The sequence below is a fragment of the Bombina bombina genome, chromosome 3 (assembly GCF_027579735.1).
Source record: "Bombina bombina isolate aBomBom1 chromosome 3, aBomBom1.pri, whole genome shotgun sequence".
Taxonomy (NCBI): Eukaryota; Metazoa; Chordata; class Amphibia; order Anura; family Bombinatoridae; genus Bombina; species Bombina bombina.
In genome coordinates, this window is record NC_069501.1 from 1,209,222,400 (window position 1) to 1,209,246,583 (window position 24,184).

The 24,184-nt window shown below is 37.3% G+C and overlaps 1 protein-coding gene across 1 annotated transcript in view; it reads right to left on the reverse strand.

Annotated features, from left to right (window-relative positions):
- ANKRD42 (ankyrin repeat domain 42) overlaps nucleotides 1-13,101 on the reverse strand; it is a 100,571-nt gene extending 87,470 nt beyond the window's left edge. Inside the window, 3 exon segments of the mRNA XM_053705074.1 lie at nucleotides 6,936-7,099; nucleotides 11,007-11,265; nucleotides 12,973-13,101. Coding sequence (XP_053561049.1) covers nucleotides 6,936-7,099; nucleotides 11,007-11,040 — 198 coding nt within the window. The 5' untranslated portion in view covers nucleotides 11,041-11,265; nucleotides 12,973-13,101.
- Nucleotides 13,102-24,184: the final 11,083 nt, after the last annotated feature.

Sequence of the window (24,184 nt, forward strand, 5' to 3'; positions counted from 1 at the left end):
TTAGGTCTTTTATCCTGAGGCAAAAAAACTCCCTTCCCCCCAGTAACAGTTGAAATTATTGAATCCAACTGAGAACCAAATAACTTATTACCTTGGAAAGAAAGAGATAGCAATTTGGACTTAGAAGTCATGTCAGTATTCCAAGATTTAAGCCACAAAGCTCTTCTAGCTAAAATAGCTAAAGACATAGATTTAAAGGGACAGTCAACACCAGAATTTTTGTTGTTTAAAAAGATAGATAATCCCTTTATTACCCATTACCCAGTTTTGCATAAACAACACTGTTATATTAATACACTTTTTACTTCTGTGACTAACTTGTATCTAAGCATCTTCTGACCACCCCTAATCACATGACTTTTAGTTATCTATTGACTTGCATTTTAGCCAATTAGTGCAGTATCTGCCACTAGCCACGGGCGTGATCACAATGTTATCTATATGGCCTACATGAGCTAGCTCTCCCCTGCTATGAAAAGCAAATAAAAGAGGCAGCCTTCAAGGGCTTAAAATTATCATATGGGCTTTCCTAGGTTTGCTTTCAACCAGAATACCAAGAGAACAAAGCAAAATTGTTGATAAAAGTAAATAGGAAAGTTGTTTAAAATTACATGCCCTATTTGAAAAATGAAAGTTTTTTTGCACTTTACTGTCCCTTTAACATCAATTTTAATTATATCAAAAATGGCATCACAAATAAAATGATTAGCATGTTGAAGCAAGTTAACAATGCTAGATAAATCATGATCCAATACTTGTTGCGCTAAAGTTTCCAACCAAAAAGTTGAAGCAGCTGCAACATCAGCCAAATAAATTCCAGGCCTGAGAAGATGACCTGAATATAAATAAGCTTTCCTTAGATAAGATTCAAGTTTCCTATCTAAAGGATCTTTAAAAGAAAGAAGTACTATCTTCCGTAGGAATAGCAGTACATTTAGTAAGAGTAGAGATAGCCCCATCAACCTTGGGGATCTTTTCCCAAAACTCTAAATAAACTGTTGGCAAAGGATACAATTTTTTAAACCTTGAAGAAGGAATAAAAGAAGTACCAGGCCTATTCCATTCCTTAGAAATCATATCAGAAATAGCATCAGGAACTGGAAAAACCTCTGGAATAACCACAGGAGGTTTATAAACAGAATTTAAATGTTTACTAGTTTTAATATCAAGAGGACTAGTTTCCTCCATATCCAATATAATCAACACTTCTTTTAACAAAGAACAAATATACTCCATTTTAAATAAATAAGATTTGTCAGTGTCGATATCTGAGGCAGGATCCTCTGAACCAGATAGATCCCCTTCAGAGAAGGATAATTCAGCATGTTGCCGGTCATTTGAAATTTCATCAACTTTATGAGAAGTTTTAAAAGACCTTTTTATGTTTATTAGAAGGCGGGATGGCAGACAAAGCCTTCTGAATGGAATCAGAAATAAATTGTTTTAAATTTACAGGTATATCTCGTGCATTAGATGTTGAGGGAACAGCAACAGGTAATGAACTACTACTGATGGATACATTCTCTGCATGTAAAAGTTTATCATGACAACTATTACAAACCACAGCAGGAGATAAAACCTCCACAAGTTTACAACAAATGCACTTAGCTTTGGTAGAACTGTTATCAGGCAGCAGGGTTCCAACAGTGATTTCTGAGACAGGATCAGATTGACATCTTGCAAATGTAAGAGAAAAAAACAACATATAAAGCAAAATGATCAATTTCCTTATATGGCAGTTTCAGGAATGGGGAAAAAAAAGCAAACAGCCTAGCCCTCTGAACGTAACTTCGTGCCAAAAAAAATCTCGCGCCAAGAATGACGCAATAAACTTTGCCATTTTGCGCCCTCGCGAGCCGAATTCTGCCCGCGAATTTAATAAACAGTCAATTTGAAAAAGAGACTAAACCCCAGGTAAGAAATAATTTTTCCTAAAAAAAGCATTTCCCAGATATGAAACTGACAAAAGGAAATATACTGAAAACCTGAATCATGGCAAATATAAGTACAATACATATATTTAGAACTTTATGTATTTATATAAAGTGCCAAACCATAGCTGAGAGTGTCTTAAGTAATGAAAACATACTTACCAAAGAAAGACACCCATCCACATATAGCAGATAGCCAAACCAGTACTGAAACGGTTATCAGTAGAGGTAATGGAATATGAGAGTATATCGTCGATCTGAAAAGGGAGGTAGGAGATGAATCTCTATGACCGATAACAGAGAACCTATGAAATAGATCCCCGTGAGGAAAACCATTGCATTCAATAGGCGATATTCCCTTCACATCCCTCTGACATTCACTGTACTCTGAGAGGAATCGGGCTTCAAAATGCTGAGAAGTGCATATCAAAGTAGAAATCTTAGCACAAACTTACCTCACCACCTCCATAGGAGGCAAAGTTTGTAAAAACTGAATTGTGGGTGTGGTGAGGGGTGTATTTATAGGCTTTTTGAGGTTTAGGAAACTTTGTCCCTCCTGGAAGGATTGTATATCCCATATGTCACTAGCTCATGGACTCTTGCCAATTACATGAAAGAAATTAGGTTACAAAGGGAAATAAACACGGTTAATTACTGGTCCTATCCTGACTAGAGCTTGAACAAAACTCAGAACGTCAGGAAGTTTAGCAATTTTTTGGTGGTATAACACAGAAAACACTGAAATCTGAACCTTTTTTAAAAGCTAGCAGATAAACCCTTATCTAAGCTGTCTGGTAAAAACTGAAGAATTCTAAGAACTCTGAAGGAATGTCAGCTGAAACCTTGTTTTTCACACTAGAAAATAAAAACTTTTCGGGGGACGCTTCCGGGCAGCGACCAAGATGGCCGACTTACTTTAGTGCTCTGAGGCCTCACTGATGAATCCACTGCTTATCAGTGCATATATATTGCATCCACGTTTAATTTATGTCAGATTTGAAATGTTATATTATCTTGAGCAAATTGATCTGTCAAGAAGCCTCCGGAACGCTAAGCTACCGGAACGGTAGGCCTGCAGTGGAGACGCATGCGTGTCTGAGGCCTTCACCTAACCCCCCGGTTTATCCTGGTATAAAAGCCTTCCTGAGCTGTAAACTAAGGAAAGTCATAACCGTAATAATTGGAGCAGCAGAAGCTTTTTCTTTTTTTTTTTTTTTTTTATATACAGCTTTACTACCCGCGCAAAATCATTCAGAAAGCGGTAGAGATCTGCTAGACAGAGATCCGCCATGGAATCAGTAATAGCCGCTATCAATTTATGGGAAAGGGAGATGCAGTCTCCCATCCGGAGACATTTTGAGGAGGTCCTACAGTTGTCGATCTCCCCAGGGTCCCTTGACCAGTATGCCTAGTATGCCTTTTAATGAATCTCAATAAATAAAAAAATAAAAAACACCTTTTCAAATCCTTCAATAGATTTGTCTTGAAACAGTCTTATGGGACTGAATAAAGGTGTCAACTACAAGTATCAAAAAAAAATTAGGCATTAAATTTCAAAGCGTACAAATTGAGAGACTCAAGACATTGATTATAAAGGGGCCTTGACACAGTTAGTAGTGTCTAGTGGAAGACACCACAGAGGATAACTGGACATCCGTACAAGATCCACAAACCAAGTTCTACATGGCCAAGCTGGAGCAATCAGAATTGCATATGAGAGTTTGTTTCATCCAAGTTATCAATACTGGCAGCAGAAAAGATGGAGAAACTATGTAAACAATACAAAATGACTAAGGAGTTTCTAAAGCATCTACAAACTCCGCCTGTGGATCACTAGAACTTGCAAAATATCTGGGAAGTTTGTTGTTCAAATGAGAAATCTTCAGCTTTAACTGTGGTAAACCTCATTGATCTACCATCTGATTGAAAACTTACAGGTGTAGAGACCATTCCCAAGGTCCAGAATGAAGGGACTGGAGACTGAGATAATCTGCTTCCCAGCTGATGACACCTAGAATATGAAAAGCAGAAATTGTACAGAGATTGTTCTCTGCCAAAGTTAAAATTTGAGAAACCTACATCTCTAGGGAACTGTGATTTCCCCCTTGATAGATGATAAAAGCAGCTGCTGTGATATTGTCTGATTGTAAACACAGATAAGTCTTATTTCCTAAGATGCCAGTTCTAAGGGCCCTGAAGATAACAGAGTTCCAAGATATTTATTGGCAACCTTGCATCCTGAGGAGACCAAACTCCTTTTGTGCTCTTCTGGACTCCCATACTGCACCCGAACCTGAGAGACTTGTATCTGAAGAGACAATTGTCCAGGTGGAGTGTATTAAGAATGCCGTCAGAAAACTGGATTGGTGATTTGTCCACCAGGGCATAGACTGCCTCACCTTAAAATCCAAGAGGATTCTTTAGTTCAAGCACCATTGGCATAGAAGTAGTAATCTCATATGACACAGTGCAAAAGAAAAAGCATCTCATACTATAATCATAATTACTAAAAATTCAAGTTTGCATATTGTATGCAACTTTGATCTGTTAAGAAAGTTGCATTGTTTTTGAGTCTATAATGACTCCTAGAAAACAGACTCTGGTTTGAAAAGAAAGAGAACTCTTTAAAATATGGATTCTCCAACCACGATTGTGAAGAAACAAGAAAACAATGTTGGTATGAGAAACTGCTAAATTAAAAGATGGAACCTGTACCAAGATATCATCCAAGTAAGGAACCACCAAAATACTCTGTGCTCTTATTACAGACAAGAGTGATATCAGAATGTTTGTAAAGATTCTGAGAGCAGCAGCCACACCAAATGGAAGAGTAAAAAAACCTGAAATGTTTGTCTTGATATACAAACGTTAGGAACTTGTAATGTTGTAAATTGTAAAAGTTTCCCATATAAATTTATGGAAGACAAAAAAAAAAAAAAGTATCAAGCACGGATAGAAGATTGTATACAATTTATTGCAAAAACACACAGCTAAAAATAGCAACATTAGGGTTTTGGACAATTAATTTACATAAAACCTTCTTTAGAAGATTACAAGGATGTTCAAAATTGAACATAAAAAGGAAAAATTAGTGTTTTGATTAGAGAGTGACTTCTGATCATCAGAAATATTTTACCTTCAGAGAATAGATATAAGGTATCAGATTAAAACATTGAAAAGTTATATAGCTGATCTGATCTTGTGAGATTCAGAAATGCTAGACAGAGTATTTGAGAGTCAGAAATGAAGCTTTTGTGCTTACTTGGAAGAGGCATAGCCACCAAAAAATTGTGCACACAAAACCTGCTTAAATCCTGGAGTAAAATCTGAAGAACTCCCTTGTACAAGCAAAACAGAGGGATGACAGATTCCTTTAGAGGCAAAGTAGCACTGGTCTAATGCATAAAGGAGATCTATACAAAATTGCAGGTTGGGCTGAAGTAAAAGGCACAAATTTGCAAAATAAACATTTATATGTGTAAGCAAACGGACAGTGGATCAAACCTCTAAGGAAACTAAATTTAAAATAGTGGGAGCAGTCCTAGTATGCTCCACAACATTATTACAATTAATCAGCAGGGACTTAATCAGTCAAGTCTGTAAAAACAGTTAATGCCAGAAAGATAATCATAAATACCCACTTAGTGACATACACAAATTGAATCAAATTCAATTACTTTGTAACTCAGCTCTTAAATAAAAAAAGATTATCTTACCTCTTCACACAAAATTGTATAACATAGCCATTGTGAGAATAAATCCTATTTACCGTACATAAGAAATGGCAGGTAAATTAGCGTGGTAAAGAAATTATAACTATAGCGCTACCGAAAGTAAAAACTTCACTTATAGAAGCCATAGAACAATGCAGCGTGCTAAATTGAGCTGGGAGTGTGGCTTTGTAGTGCAGAGGAGATAAAGAAATGAGCTATGGTGCGCTAAACAGAGTCGGGAGCGTGTCTCGGTATCGTGTAGGTGAAAATGAGCCCCAAATAGGTATGAGGACCTCTCTCAATGAAGAATCTAGAGCACCTCAATTCTTCCTCTTCCTCCTGTAGAGGCAAAGATAAGACTAGCATACTAGAGAGGTGGGAGGGTTTAAGTACTCTTGGATTTTTGGGAACCTCTGCCTCCGCCTAGTGGCCAGGAGTTCAGGTACACTTGCACACAGTTTTTTAAGGAACTCGACAGGTAGGTTGTTTCAAACATCTTGGAGAACTAACTTTATACTGAAAATAGTTCTTATGTATTTTGGGGTCATTGTCATTCTGCAGATTTCTCTGAACAGTAGATGGGTGTACCAGGGTCCAACTAGTTTCTGCCAATTCTGAGCTGATGACCACTGTGTCTACAGTCCTCAGCATTGCTTCTTCAGAAGAGATTGGACAGCACATCTGGAAACCCCTGTATGCCTCGAAAATTTCTGTCTGAGAGAACCCTTTCTAAAGCAATATAGCTACCTTGTGTCTTGTTGCTATGCTTAGTTTTGCCATGGTGTATGACTTCTGACTTTAAACCTCACCTTCTTAGCAGAGTTTAGATGTATACCTCCTACACAGCTGTTTCTAAATGATTGTGTTTTAACCTACATATTAAATTGAGGATCATAAGAAGCTGTTTGGTATAATTATTTATACATACAGAAAGAAAAGCACTCTCTTAGAAAAAACAACAGCTCAGTAGCTTGTTCAATGGCGATTTACCACCTGGCAGCAGCCTGGTAAAATTGTTTAATCATGCGCCTGACTATATACCTACAAAATACTGGACTTTTCCCAAGTGTACCTAGAAGAATTGATGCCGTTTTGAAAGGGTGGACACACTAAATATTGATTTGATTTAGATTTTTCTTTTATTTATTCACTTAAAAATAAACTATTAACATTCCTTCTTAACATCATTTTCCACACCTGCTTAAAAACTTTTGCACAGTAGTGTACTACCATATATTATATGTAACAGGCTGACGTTGCTACCAAACGCCACATATAATAATTCACTCACCTCCAGACTGCCAGAGTGGGCAGCCCAGTGCAATGGTGTAAACTTATGAAGCTGATCCACTTCATTCAATTGTGCTCCTTTCTTTACCATCAGTGCAAGTTGCTCTGCATCTCCAGCCTTTACTGCTTCATGAATGCTTTTGTAACCTTTCTTCTGGACAGCTCCTAAAAAAAAGCACACTTTTTACTTGGTGTCATATTGGACATTCAAATGTCTATGTTTAAATCCATATTTTGCATTTACAAAGCAACAAGCTTTAAACTAATAGCTGAGTTTCTAGTTATATCACTTCTGTTCCTGAACGGATCTTCAATAATCTGCGCTGTAAGGTTGGTAGTGGGTAAAGTTGCAAGAGGACAGAAGAAAAAAGTTAGGAGCCAGGGGTAAAAATCTAGGAGCAGGTGGCTCCCTGGCTCCTGGATTTGTCGAGCCCTGAGATAGATAAATAGATAGATAGTGGTGTTTTCTTCGTATTAATATTTTTATTTATTTTTTATTTCTGACATTCTAACTGTAGCTCTTTTTAACCAAGTACAAATAGTAGCCAATTATCCTGTTATTATCATACACACCTTATTTCCAAAACGTATATAGATAGTAACACATCAGTCAAAAACTCTAGCTCACTAATACACAATTTCAGTATACAGTATGATACCATATCATTCTTTCCATTCCCTAGATGTTATCCATTACCATCTATTTAAAGTAAAAAAACAACCATCCCTTCTATCATGTGTATTAATCACTAGTTAACCCCTACACTACTTATGTCAAACATAATAGCATATACTTAAAAGGGACATGACAGTCAATATTAAACTTGCATTGCTCAAGTAGAGCATGCAGTTTTTAAACAAATTTTCATTTTACACATACATATACAGACATTCATGATTTAGACAGATAATACAATTTTAAACAACTTTCCAATTTGCTTCTATTGTTTATTTTGCTTCCTTCTTTTGTTATACTTTGCTGAAAGATGTATCTAGGAAAGATCAGGAGCAGCAAGAACCTAGGTTCTAGTTGCTGATTGGTGGCTGCATATATATACCGACTGTCATTGGCTCACCTATGTGTTCAGTTAGAAACCAGTAGTGCATTGCCACTCCTTCAACAAATGATACCAAGAGAATTAAGCAAATTTGATATTTGAAGTAAACTGGACAATTGTATGTTCTACCTAAATCATGAGAGAAAATGTTTGGGTTTCATGTTCCTTTAATTCTCTTAGTATATTTTGTTGAAATGCATAGCTAGGTAGGCTCAGCAGCACCAATGCATTTCCAGATAACCCTTTGGTGGTTGGTGGATACATATATGTTCTTTGTCAATTAAATCACCAGATGTGTTCAGCTAGGTCCCAGTATTGCATTGGATCTGACTTTAACTATGCATTTAACCTCTCTGCAAGAGTTGACCAGTTATCTGCAAGGAGCAGTGCAATAATAAAATGCTCAAATTTTATTTTTCCACTTTTATGTCCCTTTAACTCTTAAAGAACCATTACATAAAAAGAGAACTGCATAATAAACAAATGCTTAAAGGGACATACAACTTATTTTATCATTCAGATCAAGCATACAATTTATTTTGTTCTTGTAAATACTTAGTTAAAGAGAACACCTAGGTAGGTAGATTGCACAAGTCTGGAGCACTGTATGTCAGAAGTTTTACAAGACTGTTTTTGAGTATTAAGGGTGTACATTTTTTCCCCTGTCCGCTCCAGCTTGCCTCTGGCTGGCAGCAATCCACTGCCGGAATTCAGCATTGCACAAGAGCGCTATTTGGTGATCTTGTGCAACACCGCCCCCTGCCCACGCACAGCCAATCACGTGTGGGCAGGAGCTGTCACTCTCCCCAGTCGGACAGGACCGGGGAGATAAAAATTCTCCACCTAAGAGGTAGAGAAGAGGTTAGGGAAGCAGCAGTCTAATGGCCGCTGCTTGATAAATAATAACTGCAGGTTCTCTTGTGACAACCTGCCATCATAGGGAGGCCAAGGGCTTGATAAATTAAGCCCTAGATGATAGCAGCTTTTGAACAATGTATAACATTGTTGAAAGCATTCTTGCAAAACTGATGCCATAAAGGGCTCTAGACAAGGATACCAAGAAAATAAAATAAATGTAATAATAGAAATATATTGGAAAGTTCTTTTGTTTGTTTTTTTAAATTGTAACCTATATCTGACTCATGAAAGACACATTTGGAGTTTCAGGTCTCTGCAATGACATTTTCAATTTCAAACAAGCTGTAGATTTGTTTCTAAATAATTTCATTGTTTTCTTTCATTTCCCTGTACCCTATGTCACATGACACAGCAGTTAACCAATCACAGACTTATAAATGTATATAAGCTGGGAACTCTTGCAAATCCTTAGTAGGAAAAGATATTGGCTCATTTTTGGAGGGGTGTGCAAAGTTATGACGATTAGTTGTTGCAGCTCTATTCTCTTGGTATCATTTGTTGAAGGAGCAGCAATGCACTACTGGTTTCTAACTGAACACATGGGCGAGCCAATGACAATAGGTATATATATATATATATATATATATATATATGCAGCCAGCAATCAGCAGATAGAACCTAGGTTCTTTGCTGCTCCTGAGCTTTCCTAGATAAACCTTTCAGCAAAGGATAACTAGAGAAGGTAGCAAATTAAATAATAGAAGTAAATTGGAAAGTTGTTTAAAATTGTATGTCCTGTCTAAATCATGAATGTCTAATTATGACTTTACTGTCCCTTTAACTATTGATCACACTTCACTGTTTCATCACAGCTCATGCAGTTGGAAAAGTTAATCTTTACTGAACCACAAACATTTATTTGTGAGCTTCACCCCATAAATGCAAACAAACCAATGAGTTAGTGACAATACATGAATTATAACCCTACAATACTCTTCTATGGTCAGTAGTGAAGTATGCAGTGAAGGCAACAATATACACACAAAAATCAGTCAGCAATTCACATATAAGTTAAAACAAAATGTAAAACAGTGTTCGGCATATGTATGTGTTAAAGGGACATGAAACCCAGCAGTTTTCTTTCATGATTCAGATAGAACATACAATTTTAAACAATTTTCCATTTTACTTGTATTACCTTGTTTACTTTATTATTTTGGTATCCTTTGTTGACAAGCATACCTAGGTAGGCTCAGGAGCTGAGAGCTCTTATCATTGGCTTACCAATGTGTTCAACTAGCTCCCAGTTGTGCACTGCAGCTCCTTTAATAAATCATACCAAGAAAATAAAGTAAAAGAAATGATCATATAAGTAAATTTGAAAGTTATTTAAAATGGTGTGCTCTGTCTGAAACATAAAAGATTGTTATTGGGTTTTATGTCCCTTTAAAATATAGGAGCCCAGTATAAAAGCTTTAGGATGCTTCTTAACAATTGCAATAGCATGACCAATTAAAGGGATATTAAACAGTAAATAGATGTTAGATATGATCATGTGTTCAAAGCAAAGATTAGCCTGAAAATATTATGTAGATGTATTTTTTTTAAGTAAATGAGTTGTTTAAATATTAAAGATATAAATATAGAGGTTTCATTTCTATAAAATACTGTTATTTCCCCATTACTCTGTGAAACTGGCAAAACCAACAACTTTCAGTGTAAAAGGGCCATCATCGTGCTAAATATTACTTGATATAGAGTTGTATGTCATTTTATCACAAATGATGCTGCAATTCTAGGTGTTTAAACCCCAGTTAAACACATATAGTTGCATTAGATTAGGTTCAAAGGGGTAATTTAACTATGCGTTTAACCCCTTACAGTTGATTAGTGACACGTTCTATAACTTATTAGAGCATTTTATTTAACTAAATTGAGTTCTTTTTATAAAAGGCAATATTCAATATTTCAGAATGACAGGACTTGAATGTTACTGACCAATAATTGTATATTGAAAAAACATAGAAGTGCAAAAAGAAACGTGAAAAGAGAACGATAAACAGACTCGCGCTTTTGCATCTGCAGGTAGTAATACTCTATAATGATACCCAGATGCTACCAGCCGAGTGGCAGCCCCTTCTCGCTTGCACACTTACCGGCCGGGGCAAGGGTAGCAGGTGAAGCTGGCATTCTACTCCATAAACAATTCAGAGAATGGACTTGACTCACGTAGCGGCTACCATGGCAACGGTGTACACTAAAATGGGCACTTCCGCCCCGCTTCTGTCACATGATGAGGAGAGATTTACCTATCCGACATGATTGATTCTGGTAAAAGCCTTGTGGTGGGTGAATCATGGGTAGCGGATATCCCTCTTACGTGACTGCTGCTGTCCTGTGGTCACATGGTACAAACTAAGTTGAGGAAACATAAGGGCGGGAGAATCAAATTAACAGGATAGATATACTTCTGTAGCGGTGTGCTTGGCTCAGGCTGGGAGTTGTCTGGGCTTATGCATGCTGAATATGGAAGAAACACGAATATGACAATGGAGTGAGAAAAGAATGTTTTTTGTGAAGCTAAGATTGTGATTACAGACAGCCATAGATTTGTAGATTGTCTTTTTTTGAACTCTGAATATAAGGGACCTTATCTGTGCCTTTGATTTGGGCTAGAAACAGGAAAGACCTGGGTGTGGGAAAAAATTGCACATAGAGCCCAACATTTGATTTGATTTAATTTATTTCTGCAAAGAAAAATTTACTGTACAATGGCCCCTTAAAAACATTTTATTTTATTGCAAATGAAATAAAAATGTTTTTCTTTGCTTTAATACATGTTTTCATACTTTGACAATTCCAAATTATGCATTTTGAGGATATTTAGTTAACAATCACAATCCCCATTAGATCCATAGGACACTGAGGGGAAATATGGACTAAAACAAATATGTAGAAATTCTTATAAATGTTATTTATTCTATACAACAGTGCTTTCCAAACTGTGTGTCGGGACACACTAGTGTGTCGGCAGCAGTGTGTAGGTGTGTCCCTGCTTCAGCACAAATTCCCCCCCAATTTTTTTTTTTGGTTTCTGACTTTCCGCCTGCCTGCTACGTATATCATATGGTTGACATGTGATTGATACCTAGGGGGTCACAGATCATCTTAGCCTATTGGCGCAGCTCAGTGGGAATTGAAACTATTCCCATTGGCTCCTGACTGCACGTGTAGTCTCCTTAATTGGCTCGTGACTGCAAGTGTAGTCAGTGAGTGGGACAGCAGTGTGTTTGCAGGGTGGGCAGTAGTCAGTCGGACTCACCAAGCTCTGAGGGCGGCAGCTTAAACACTGAGCTGAAGTCAGTGGGGGTTTTTTTGCAACTAGCTCCCAGTAGTGCATTGCTGCTTCTGCTCTTGATATATGGATAGGAAGGGGAAGCTTAAAAATGCTTGATGATGAAATGCGAGTGTCTTTATCCAATATTCCACCAAATATTCAGAAACTGTGTTCATCCCATCAACCTCATACATCCCATTAAAATAGTAAGTAGCTATTGGTGATATTAAACTTTTTTTTAATTATTGCACATACATACTGTTACTTGTAAATACATTTTGTTATTATATAATTTATGTATGTGTCCGTATCTCTTAAAACAAGGTAGTTTAACCTCCTGTTTGCCAGTACAACTGAATTACTGTGTCACAAAATGATGTAGGTCTAAAAAGTGTGTCGCCAACATGAAAAGTTTGGAAAGCTCTGCTATACAACATCAATATTTTTCTGTTACATATAGTCCATCAGCACTACTATAGACTCGCTATACACAAGAAAATGTAGTTATCAAATTATAAATGGGCAAGTCAATGACATGTTTATATGTACAAAAAACACACAGAAGATTTTCCCCAAGGTTCACTATCACCGTAACTTATGAAGATAATGTCCATATATTGAGTACTCCAATGTAGCAAGGAGAAAAAGCCGTGTGTTCAAATAAAGTGTTAGCCCCTAAGAGAGCACATTTTCAATTCCACATGCACTAGTTGAGTATATATGGTGTAATAAGCCAAGGACAAATAACGGTAATTGGTACAGAGGATGCAAACCTCCAGACTCACCCCACAAACACTGATGAGCGACTTTCCACAACTTGCACAAAAGGTGTTAGCCGCTTCCAGGGCAAAGGCTCATTCGTCCCGGTGAACCGCAGCTCCTGTGCGGGATTATACACTAGACGAGCCTCCCTCTACAGCGTCACCTGTGTCTTGCAAGCGTCTGACGTCATCTCGGGGGCGTACCACAAGGGGTGTGTAATTCTCCAATCCGCTCCAACACCGGGTTCCGAATCTTCAGCTCTCCTAGGGGCAAAGCAATGTAATGTAACGGCTGGCCACAAAAAGGAATATGAGGCTGTGTGGGCTCCTGAGAAAAACGGGCTCCTTGTAGTCTGTGAGTAATAAAGCAAATAAGAGGTTCAAGAGTCCCAATATTCAAAAAGAATCAAATGACTTTATTAGTAGAAAATACAATTTCTAGTAGAATACCAGCATGGTAACAGAGAGACAGCTGGTCTTACTAGTTTCGGCTGGAGGCCGTAATCTAAGACCTGCTGTGTATTACAACATAGGCGTTTAAAAGTAACACTCATCACAGTCATTGGCTACAAGGGAGTGTATAAGAAAACTCCCCCTTAACCCTTACTTAGGCGATGTGTGAATGGTACAGCGGAGGTAATAATCATTATTACAATACAAGTTATTTGCATGTTTAAATAATTACATCAATAACAGGATATTAATATAATATTGATGGCATTGACGGTTAAAAGATATCAGTGTAGTAAGTAAAAACTAAGAAAAGTACAAACTAGAATACAATTTGGTAATAATACAGTGTGAAAATGAATGAAGGGAGACTATAGTAATAACAATACTAATAGCTGAATTGTAGTAAAAGGCACACAATGGTTCCAAAAGTCATAGATAGTTCTAATCATTCATGGCTATTAGCATAAGAGGGAATGACTCATAAGCTCAATTCTCTTTATATGCAATACATCATATCAGTGCTAGAGGTGAAAGGAGATATAAAACTAGATACATAAAGGGAAGTGCAAAGATATTAAATGTTAAATATTAAGTCCCATTAAAGCATGTGTAGATCATGTATGACCAACTGTTTCATAGATATGTCTTCATAGGGTATCAATTGTATGTATAAATATAAATTTAATTTAAACACCAAAGCACAAATGATGTTAACCATATAAATTAATATGCATAAAAAGTTTATCATGAACAAAATGAACATAACTGAAATTACAACCATGGGTGTCGATTAGACTAAACAAGGGTATAATAGTTTCAAGAAGCCTGTATATATACTACTAGAAATCTCACTGCTTATAGAACTAATTTAACCAAAAAGCACTCAATAAAAATAGTAAAAAATAGTACACTCATAGAGAACAATGGTAATCAGTTTTAAATGTATGAATATATAAGTAATTAATGAGAAAAAAAAACAAAAACATTTCTACCCAAAATCCTGTTGGCATTACATAGAGTGGGTATTAAAGGGCTACACTGTTGTTGAAAAACAATATATATATTCAGCACCAGTGATTGATCAAATCAAACTCCGAATTGAAGCCATTAGGGATCTGGGTACGGAGCTTAAAGATCCAGAATGCTTCCTGGCGTGCTAATATAGCATCTTTATCTCCACTTCTAGATGGTCTCCTAATGGCCTCAATCGCCCGCCATCTAAAAGATCTAACATCTCCACAATGGATTTCAATGAAATGCCTAGCTAACTCTGAGCATGTTTTCTCATTCCTTATGTAACCTAAATGTTCACGTACTCGTGTATGGATATCTCGGGACGTCATGCCTACGTATTGTAATTGATGAGCGACACATTCAATTAGATAGACTACATAATTGGTGGAGCATTTTATACAACCTTTTGTCTCGTATGTTTGATTGGTGACACATGAATAGAAGGCTTTTCCTTCCGTAATGAAGTCACATGCCTTACATCTTGAGACCCCACACTTGTAGGTCCCACTCACAGAGAGCCATGTATTTGGTTTCGGTTTCTGTAATATTTGACTTGGAGATAGAATATTCCCTAGAGTGAGATTTCTGGAATAAACACATTTAAAACCTTTTTCCACTACTGATTTCAGTTGTTTATCCCCATATAAGATGGGAAAGTATTTTTTTAGAATATTACAGATCTCATAGAATTCTGACGAGTATTTGGTTATGAAATATGTGCGGTTATCAGATTTTTTGAGTTATACTTTGCATAGTCTCACCTCTCTCAATCTTGGTTACTTCATCGAAGACATTATTGACCAATGAATGGTTATAACCTCTTTCAAGTAACCTGTGTTTTACTTGTTTGCTCTCCTTTTTGTAGTCCGATTCCCTATTGCAGACCCTTTTGGCCCTAAGCAACTGCCCTTTGGCAATGCCTTTAAAAACATGTTTAGGATGGGCACTTTTGCTGTGTAAAAGGGTATTTCCTGCAATGGGTTTTCGATACAAATTGGAGATAATGATGCCAGTTTCAATGTCTCCTCTGAGGTTAACATCCAAAAAATGAATTTCAGATTTTTGCCATTCATGAGTAAATTTTACTCCATTGTTACTCATGTTCAAAAATTCTACAAATTCATCAGCCGATTCCCCATCAGAGGACCAAATGATGAGCAAATCATCTATAAAACGTTTGTACATCTGTATGTGATGAGTGAAGGGGTTCCTATCTGCATAGACAAAGTTGATCTCTAACCACCCCATGAAAATGTTCGCATAAGAGGGGGCAAATTTTGCCCCCATGGCGGTGTCTTGTCTCTGCAGATAGAAAACCCCCTCAAACATAAAATAAATATGTTTTAACAAGAAATAAGTCACTCTGATGACGAAATCGGCTGTAGAATTATCCATAGAATAGTAAGATTCCAGGAAGTGTCTGATGGCAGTGATGCCCATGTCATGGGGTATAGTGGAGTACAATGGCACCACAGCGATGGTAAGCCAACTATCCTGTGGTGTCCAAACCATTTCTTCAAGCAGCTGTAAGATATGTGTGGTATCCCTGATATAACTGTACAAAGAAAGGACAATAGGTTGTAAAACGGCGTCCAACCATTCTGACAGAGGCTGTAAAAGAGAGCCGATGCCAGAAACGATCGGACGTCCCTTAACCTCCTCAAGACTCTTCTGGACTTTTGGCAGATGATGGAAGATCGGGACCACTGGGTTTTCAACATAAAGATATTGAACAGTGTCATCATCCATAAGGTCCAAAAATCTTCCATCATCCAACAAATTAGACAATTCTTTCTGGAACCTTTTGGTAGGATCACACAAAAGAATGGAATAAGTATCACAGTCACTTAATTGTCTCATGGCTTCTGAAATGTATGTGTCTTTATCTAAGAGCACCACACTTCCACCCTTGTCTGAGTTTCTAATGATGAGAGAATCATTATTTTTAAGAGCGCTTAACGCTTCTTTCTCTCGTAATGACAAGTTGTGTTTGCTGGATCTGTTAGAGTAATGAAGTGATGTAAGATCTTCAACCACTCTCTTGTGATAGAGTTCCAATGTTTTACCTCTACTCTGGATTGGATAAAACTTGGATTGTGGTTTAAACTTGGGGAATACATCTTTAGCTGTTTCTTCAGAGGCAACTGATTCAGCTTGTAAACTCTCAAGTGTGGTAATGTCACAAACATCTTGAAAATTACTGATGTTGGAAATGGTGGAGTCAGTTCTATTTGAAGAAGCCATGTTTATGTGTTGTTCACTGTCAGTATTGGGATGTGTCAATTCAGAATTGTGAAAGTGTTTTTGGAGCGTGAGCTTTCTAATAAATCTAAAAAAAAAAAAAACATAACTCTAGACTGCGCTTCTCTATCTCCGCAAAAGATGTTTAAGCAGAGTGTACATAAGGAAATTGAAGAATATAGACTGCATATATTCTAAATTGCACACTAGAATTTATGATGTAAGTTGCAATTTGATTCTAATGTTGTGCAATGAATATATGTCTCTCTATACATACGTAGTCGTAGATGCATATAAATATAACAAATTAAATAGCAAAATGAATATAACCAAGTATAAGAAAATGAATAAATAAATACTTCCCAAAAGGTAATGGTTCAGAAATTAGCAGGAAGAGGGTGCTGCTCTGTATAGGGTAGCGATACACTGTGTTCCTGCTCCCAAGGCAAAAAAGCTGTGAAAAACAAGAGAAAGAGACAGAGCGCAACCCACTCTGTACATAAAACTGTTTAATCTGAAAAAAGGAATAGTGTCACATCAAATACACATACAGAACGTACATAAAACATTGAAAATGCAAGCACTAAAAAGTCACCGCTCAGGTACAAGCCGTCATCCGTCTATTTCTCACACAAACTGTTCCTCCTTCAGCTGTGGCTGATAATTCCGTATGCAGTTCAAAGAATACCGGTATCCGGAACGCCAACACCTCGCAGGAGGTAATCCCAGTGGATAGAGCAACGTGGATAGGTATGGATCGCCTATCACACACTCTAGCAATGCAGCTCAGTTCTTTAACAAAAGTTCAGGACTCTACGCGTTTCATCGGGTTACGACCCGACTTTGTCAAGAGAATAATTGTGTCCTGATAGACGCTAACTTTTAAACATGGTGCGGTTAAACACACCCCTAGTGCTGGACGAGTTGATTGGTGGATAGACTTTGTTTATGCGGATTTCGTCAGAGAGTCTGTTGTGTAATTAGTTACATAAGTGTTCTAAAAAATGAGAAACAAATACATGCAGATAAAAAACCAAGGCAGAAACGTGCATATACATGTCTGCATAGCATTTACATAAAAAGTTTACATGAATAATACATAGAGAATATATATAAAAATATATATACAGGGAGTGCAGAATTATTAGGCAAGTTGTATTTTTGAGGATTAATTTTATTATTGAACAACAACCATGTTCTCAATGAACCCAAAAAAACTCATTAATATCAAAGCTGAATATTTTTGGAAGTAGTTTTTAGTTTGTTTTTAGTTTTAGCTATTTTAGGGGGATATCTGTGTGTGCAGGTGACTATTACTGTGCATAATTATTAGGCAACTTAACAAAAAACAAATATATACCCATTTCAATTATTTATTTTTACCAGTGAAACCAATATAACATCTCAACATTCACAAATATACATTTCTGACATTCAAAACAAAAACAAATCAGTGACCAATATAGCCACCTTTCTTTGCAAGGACACTCAAAAGCCTGCCATCCATGGATTCTGTCAGTGTTTTGATCTGTTCACCTTCAACATTGCGTGCAGCAGCAACCACAGCCTCCCAGACACTGTTCAGAGAGGTGTACTGTTTTCCCTCCTTGTAAATCTCACATTTGATGATGGACCACAGGTTCTCAATGGGGTTCAGATCAGGTGAACAAGGAGGCCATGTCATTAAATTTTCTTCTTTTATACCCTTTCTTGCCAGCCACGCTGTGGAGTACTTGGACGCGTGTGATGGAGCATTGTCCTGCATGAAAATCATGTTTTTCTTGAAGGATGCAGACTTCTTCCTGTACCACTGCTTGAAGAAGGTGTCTTCCAGAAACTGGCAGTAGGACTGGGAATTGAGCTTGACTCCATCCTCAACCCGAAAAGGCCCCACAAGCTCATCTTTGATGATACCAGCCCAAACCAGTACTCCACCTCCACCTTGCTGGCGTCTGAGTCGGACTGGAGCTCTCTGCCCTTTACCAATCCAGCCACGGGCCCATCCATCTGGCCCATCAAGACTCACTCTCATTTCATCAGTCCATAAAACCTTAGAAAAATCAGACTTGAGATATTTCTTGGCCCAGTCTTGACGTTTCAGCTTATGTGTCTTGTTCAGTGGTGGTCGTCTTTCAGCCTTTCTTACCTTGGCCATGTCTCTGAGTATTGCACACCTTGTGCTTTTGGGCACTCCAGTGATGTTGCAGCTCTGAAATATGGCCAAACTGGTGGCAAGTGGCATCTTGGCAGCTGCACGCTTGACTTTTCTCAGTTCATGGGCAGTTATTTTGCGCCTTGGTTTTTCCACACGCTTCTTGCGACCCTGTTGACTATTTTTAATGAAACGCTTGATTGTTCGATGATCACGCTTCAGAAGCTTTGCAATTTTAAGAGTGCTGCATCCCTCTGCAAGATATCTCACTATTTTTGACTTTTCTGAGCCTGTCAAGTCCTTCTTTTGACCCATTTTGCCAAAGGAAAGGAAGTTGCCTAATAATTATGCACACCTGATATAGGGTGTTGATGTCATTAGACCACACCCCTTCTCATTACAGAGATGCACATCACCTAATATGCTTAATTGGTAGTAGGCTTTCGAGCCTATACAGCTTGGAGTAAGACAACATGCATAAAGAGGATGATGTGGTCAAAATACTCATTTGCCTAATAATTCTGCACTCCCTGTATATATAAAAAAAACACAACTTCGTAAAAAATGCTAGTGTACAAGATCATGATACCTTTAAAAACAGTTCATGGTGTTGTAATACAATGCAACTATATACCATTTCATAGTTTAAAAATAAAAATATATAATTAATTTAAAAAATACAATTGATTTAAAGGAGAAACTACACTACTTTCCTAAATGTGTTGTGGCACTGGTACCACCTGTTTAGTACCTATACAAAATGTCAATGTTGGTTGAATGTATTTATAGCTAAGTAACCAAAGATGACATAGAATACATTAGACCTATATGGCGTATAAATCATTAATTGGAGGTCCATGTGCTCATATATGTAACGGAGATAAGAGTGTGGAAAAAACACTTAATGAAATACCAGAAGAGATGATAATGATTAAAAAAGTGAGGAAAAAACTACAGGGTTGTATACCCATGTAGTAGGTACCCTGAACATATAAAGGGGGAGCCTACTGAATGTATATACTGTACCCAACCTTAAAGTGGCTAACACTTACATAAAAGCCTGTAGATCTAAGTCAATGTTCAGACCTTTGGGATTATCTGTATATCTTTGGGATAATCCCAAAGGTCTGAACATTGACTTAGATCTACAGGCTTTTATGTAAGTGTTAGCCACTTTAAGGTTGGGCACAGTATATACATTCAGTAGGCTCCCCCTTTATATGTTCAGGGTACCTACTACATGGGTATACAACCCTGTAGTTTTTTCCTCACTTTTTTAATCATTATCATCCCTTCTGGTATTTCATTAAGTGTTTTTTCCACACTCTTATCTCCGTTACATATATGAACACATGGACCTCCAATTAATGATTTATACGCCATATAGGTCTAATGTATTCTATGTCATCTTTGGTTACTTAGCTATAAATACATACAACCAACATTGACATTTTGTATAGGTACTAAACAGGTGGTACCAGTGCCACAACACATTTAGGAAAGTAGTGTAGTTTCTCCTTTAAATCAATTGTATTTTTTAAATTAATTATATATTTTTATTTTTAAACTATGAAATGGTATATAGTTGCATTGTATTACAACACCATGAACTGTTTTTAAAGGTATCATGATCTTGTACACTAGCATTTTTTACGAAGTTGTGTTTTTTAATATATATTTTTTATATATATTCTCTATGTATTATTCATGTAAACTTTTTATGTAAATGCTATGCAGACATGTATATGCACGTTTCTGCCTTGGTTTTTTATCTGCACGTATTTGTTTCTCATTTTTTAGAACACTTATGTAACTAATTACACAACAGACTCTCTGACGAAATCCGCATAAACAAAGTCTATCCACCAATCAACTCGCCCAGCACTAGGGGTGTGTTTCACCGCGCCATGTTTAAAAGTTAGCGTCTATCAGTACACAATTATTCTCTTGACAAAGTCGGGTCGTAACCCGATGAAACGCGTAGAGTCCTGAACTTTTGTTAAAGAACTGAGCTACATTGCTGGAGTGTGTGATAGGCGATCCATACCTATCCACGTTGCTCTATCCACTGGGATTACCTCCGGCGAGGTGTTGGCGTTCCGGATACCGGTACTCTTTGAACTGCATACGGAATTATTAGCCACAGCTGAAGGAGGAACAGTTTGTGTGAGAAATAGACGGATGACGACTTGTACCTGAGTGCTTGCATTTTCAATGTTTTATGTACGTTCTGTATGTGTATTTGATGTGACACTATTCCTTTTTTCAGATTAAACAGTTTTATGTACAGAGTGGGTTGCGCTCTTTCTCTTTCTCTTGTTTTTCTAATAAATCTGTTCACATCCACTATGGTTTTAAATAAATTAAAGCTGCTATTTGGGCAAAAACCCAAGCCATAATTCAACACCCTGATTTCAGCTGGAGTAAGTGAATGTGAAGACAGATTTATAACACTACCTAAGTTGGATGTTTTATCTCCCTTAGGGAGTATCTGTGCTTGCTCACCACCTCCGTTCCTCCCCCTGTTGGTTGTTTTAAAACAGTATCAGTACTGTTGGATACCATATTGGGCCCCCCATCATCAGTATTGGGTCTTGTAGTAGTTAATGTACCACCTGTTGCATTATTGGGTGCTTTGGGTCTAACACTTTGACTGAATTCCACATCAACATTGCTAGTGTTTCTGGGTGCAGCTAATTGATTTATGGATGTTGGTGAATCACCCCCTACTATTTGAGAGGTGACTTCACCATCAGATCCTGAATGTTTCTCACCTGATGTTGAAGCCACAACTGATGAATATTCATCATCTGTTGAGTCCACATCTGCAAAACTAACTTTTTTCTTTTGTTTATTCTTATTTTTATTTTTGTTATTATTTTTCTTATGATTAAATTAACCACCACTTGATTCATCACTACCTGAGGCTTCATTCCCCTCTATAGTGTTCAGTTTATTTTTGTTTTTGTTCTTATTTCTATTAGAGTTTCTGCCTCTAAATCTTGCTTGTACTCCACTATACCCCATGACATGGGCATCACTGCCATCAGACACTTCCTGGAATCTTACTATTCTATGGATAATTCTACAGCTGATTTCGTCATCAGAGTGACTTATTTCTTGTTAAAACATAATTATTTTATGTTTGAGGGGGTTTTCTATCTGCACAGACAAGGCACCGCCATGGGGGCAAAATTTGCCCCCTCTTATGCGAACATTTTCATTGGGTGGTTAGAGATCAACTTTGTCTATGCAGATAGGAACCCCTTCACTCATCACATACAGATGTACAAACGTTTTATAGATGATTTAATCATCATTTGGTCCTCTGATGGGGAATCGGCTGATGAATTTGTAGAATTTTTGAACATGAGTAACAATGGAGTAAAATTTACTCATGAATGGCAAAAATCTGAAATTCATTTTTTGGATGTTAACCTCAGAGGAGACATTGAAACTGGCACCATTATCTCCACTTTGTATCGAAAACCCATTGCAGGAAATACCCTTTTACACAGCAAAAGTTCCCATCCTAAACATGTTTTTAAAGGCATTGCCAAAGGGCTGTTGCTTAGGGCCAAAAGGGTCTGCAATAGGGATTCGGACTACAAAAAGGAGAGCAAACAAGTAAAACACAGGTTACTTGAAAGAGGTTATAACCATTCATTGGTCAATAATGTCTTGGATGAAGTAGCCAAGATTGAGAGAGGTTAGACTATGCAGAGTATAACTCACAAAAAATCTGATAACCGCACATATTTCATTACCAAATACTCGTCAGAATTCTACGAGATCTGTAATATTCTAAAAAAAATACTTTCCCATCTTATATGGGATAAACAACTGAAATCAGTAGTGGAAAAAGGTTTTAAATGTGTTTATTCCAGAAATCTCACTCTAGGGAATATCTCCAAGTCAAATATTACAGAAACCGAAACCAAATACATGGCTCTCTGTGAGTGGGACCTACAAGTGTGGGGTCTCAAGATGTAAGGCATGTGACTTCATTACGGAAGGAAAAGCCTTCTATTCATGTGTCACCAATCAAACATACCAGACAAAAGGTTGTATAAAATGCTCCACCAATTATGTAGTCTATCTAATTGAATGTGTCGCTCATCAATTACAATACGTAGGCATGACGTCCCGAGATATCCATACACGAGTACGTGAACATTTAGGTTACATAAGGAATGAGAAAACATGCTCAGAATTAGCTAGGCATTTCATTGAAATCCATTGTGGAGATGTTAGATCTTTTAGATGGCGGGCGATTGAGGCCATTAGGAGACCATCTAGAAGTGGAGATAAAGATGCTATATTAGCACGCCAGGAAGCATTCTGGATCTTTAAGCTCCGTACCCAGATCCCTAATGGCTTCAATTCGGAGTTTGATTTGATCAATCACTGGTGCTGAATATATATATTGTTTTTCAACAACAGTGTAGCCCTTTAATACCCACTCTATGTAATGCCAACAGGATTTTGCGTAGAAATGTTTTTGTTTTTTTTCTCATTAATTACTTATATATTCATACATTTAAAACTGATTACCATTGTTCTCTATGAGTGTACTATTTTCTTCTGTTAAGTGTGATCAGTCCACGGGTCATCATTACTTCTGGGATATTACTCCTCCCCAACAGGAAGTGCAAGAGGATTCACCCAGCAGAGCTGCATATAGCTCCTCCCCTCTACGTCACTCCCAGTCATTCTCTTGCACCCAACGACTAGATAGGATGTGTGAGAGGACTATGGTGATTATACTTAGTTTTATATCTTCAATCAAAAGTTTGTTATTTTAAAATAGCACCGGAGTGTGTTATTACCTCTCTGGCAGAGTTTGAAGAAGAATCTACCAGAGTTTTTGCTATGATTTTAGCCGGAGTAGTTAAGATCATATTGCTGTTTCTCGGCCATCTGAGGAGAGGTAAACTTCAGATCAGGGGACAGCGGGCAGATGAATCTGCATAGAGGTATGTAGTAGCTTTTATTTTCTGACAATGGAATTGATGAGAAAATCCTGCCATACCGATATAATGTCATGTATGTATACTTTCACTTCAGTATTCTGGGGAATGGTACTTCACTAGAATTACACTGTAAGAATTACATAAAGCTGTTTAATAGCTAGAAATTATGTTTAACGTTTTTGCTGGAATGTAAAATCGTTTTCATTTGCTGAGGTACTGAGTGAATAATTGTTTGGGCACTATTTTTCCACTTGGCAGTTGCTTAATCTTTTTTCTGACAGTTTCTGTTCTCTCTCACTGCTGTGTGTGAGGGGGAGGGGCCGTTTTTTTGGCGCTTTTGCTACGCATCAAATATTTCAGTCAGTAGCTCATTGTATTTCCTGCATGATCCGGTTCATCTCTA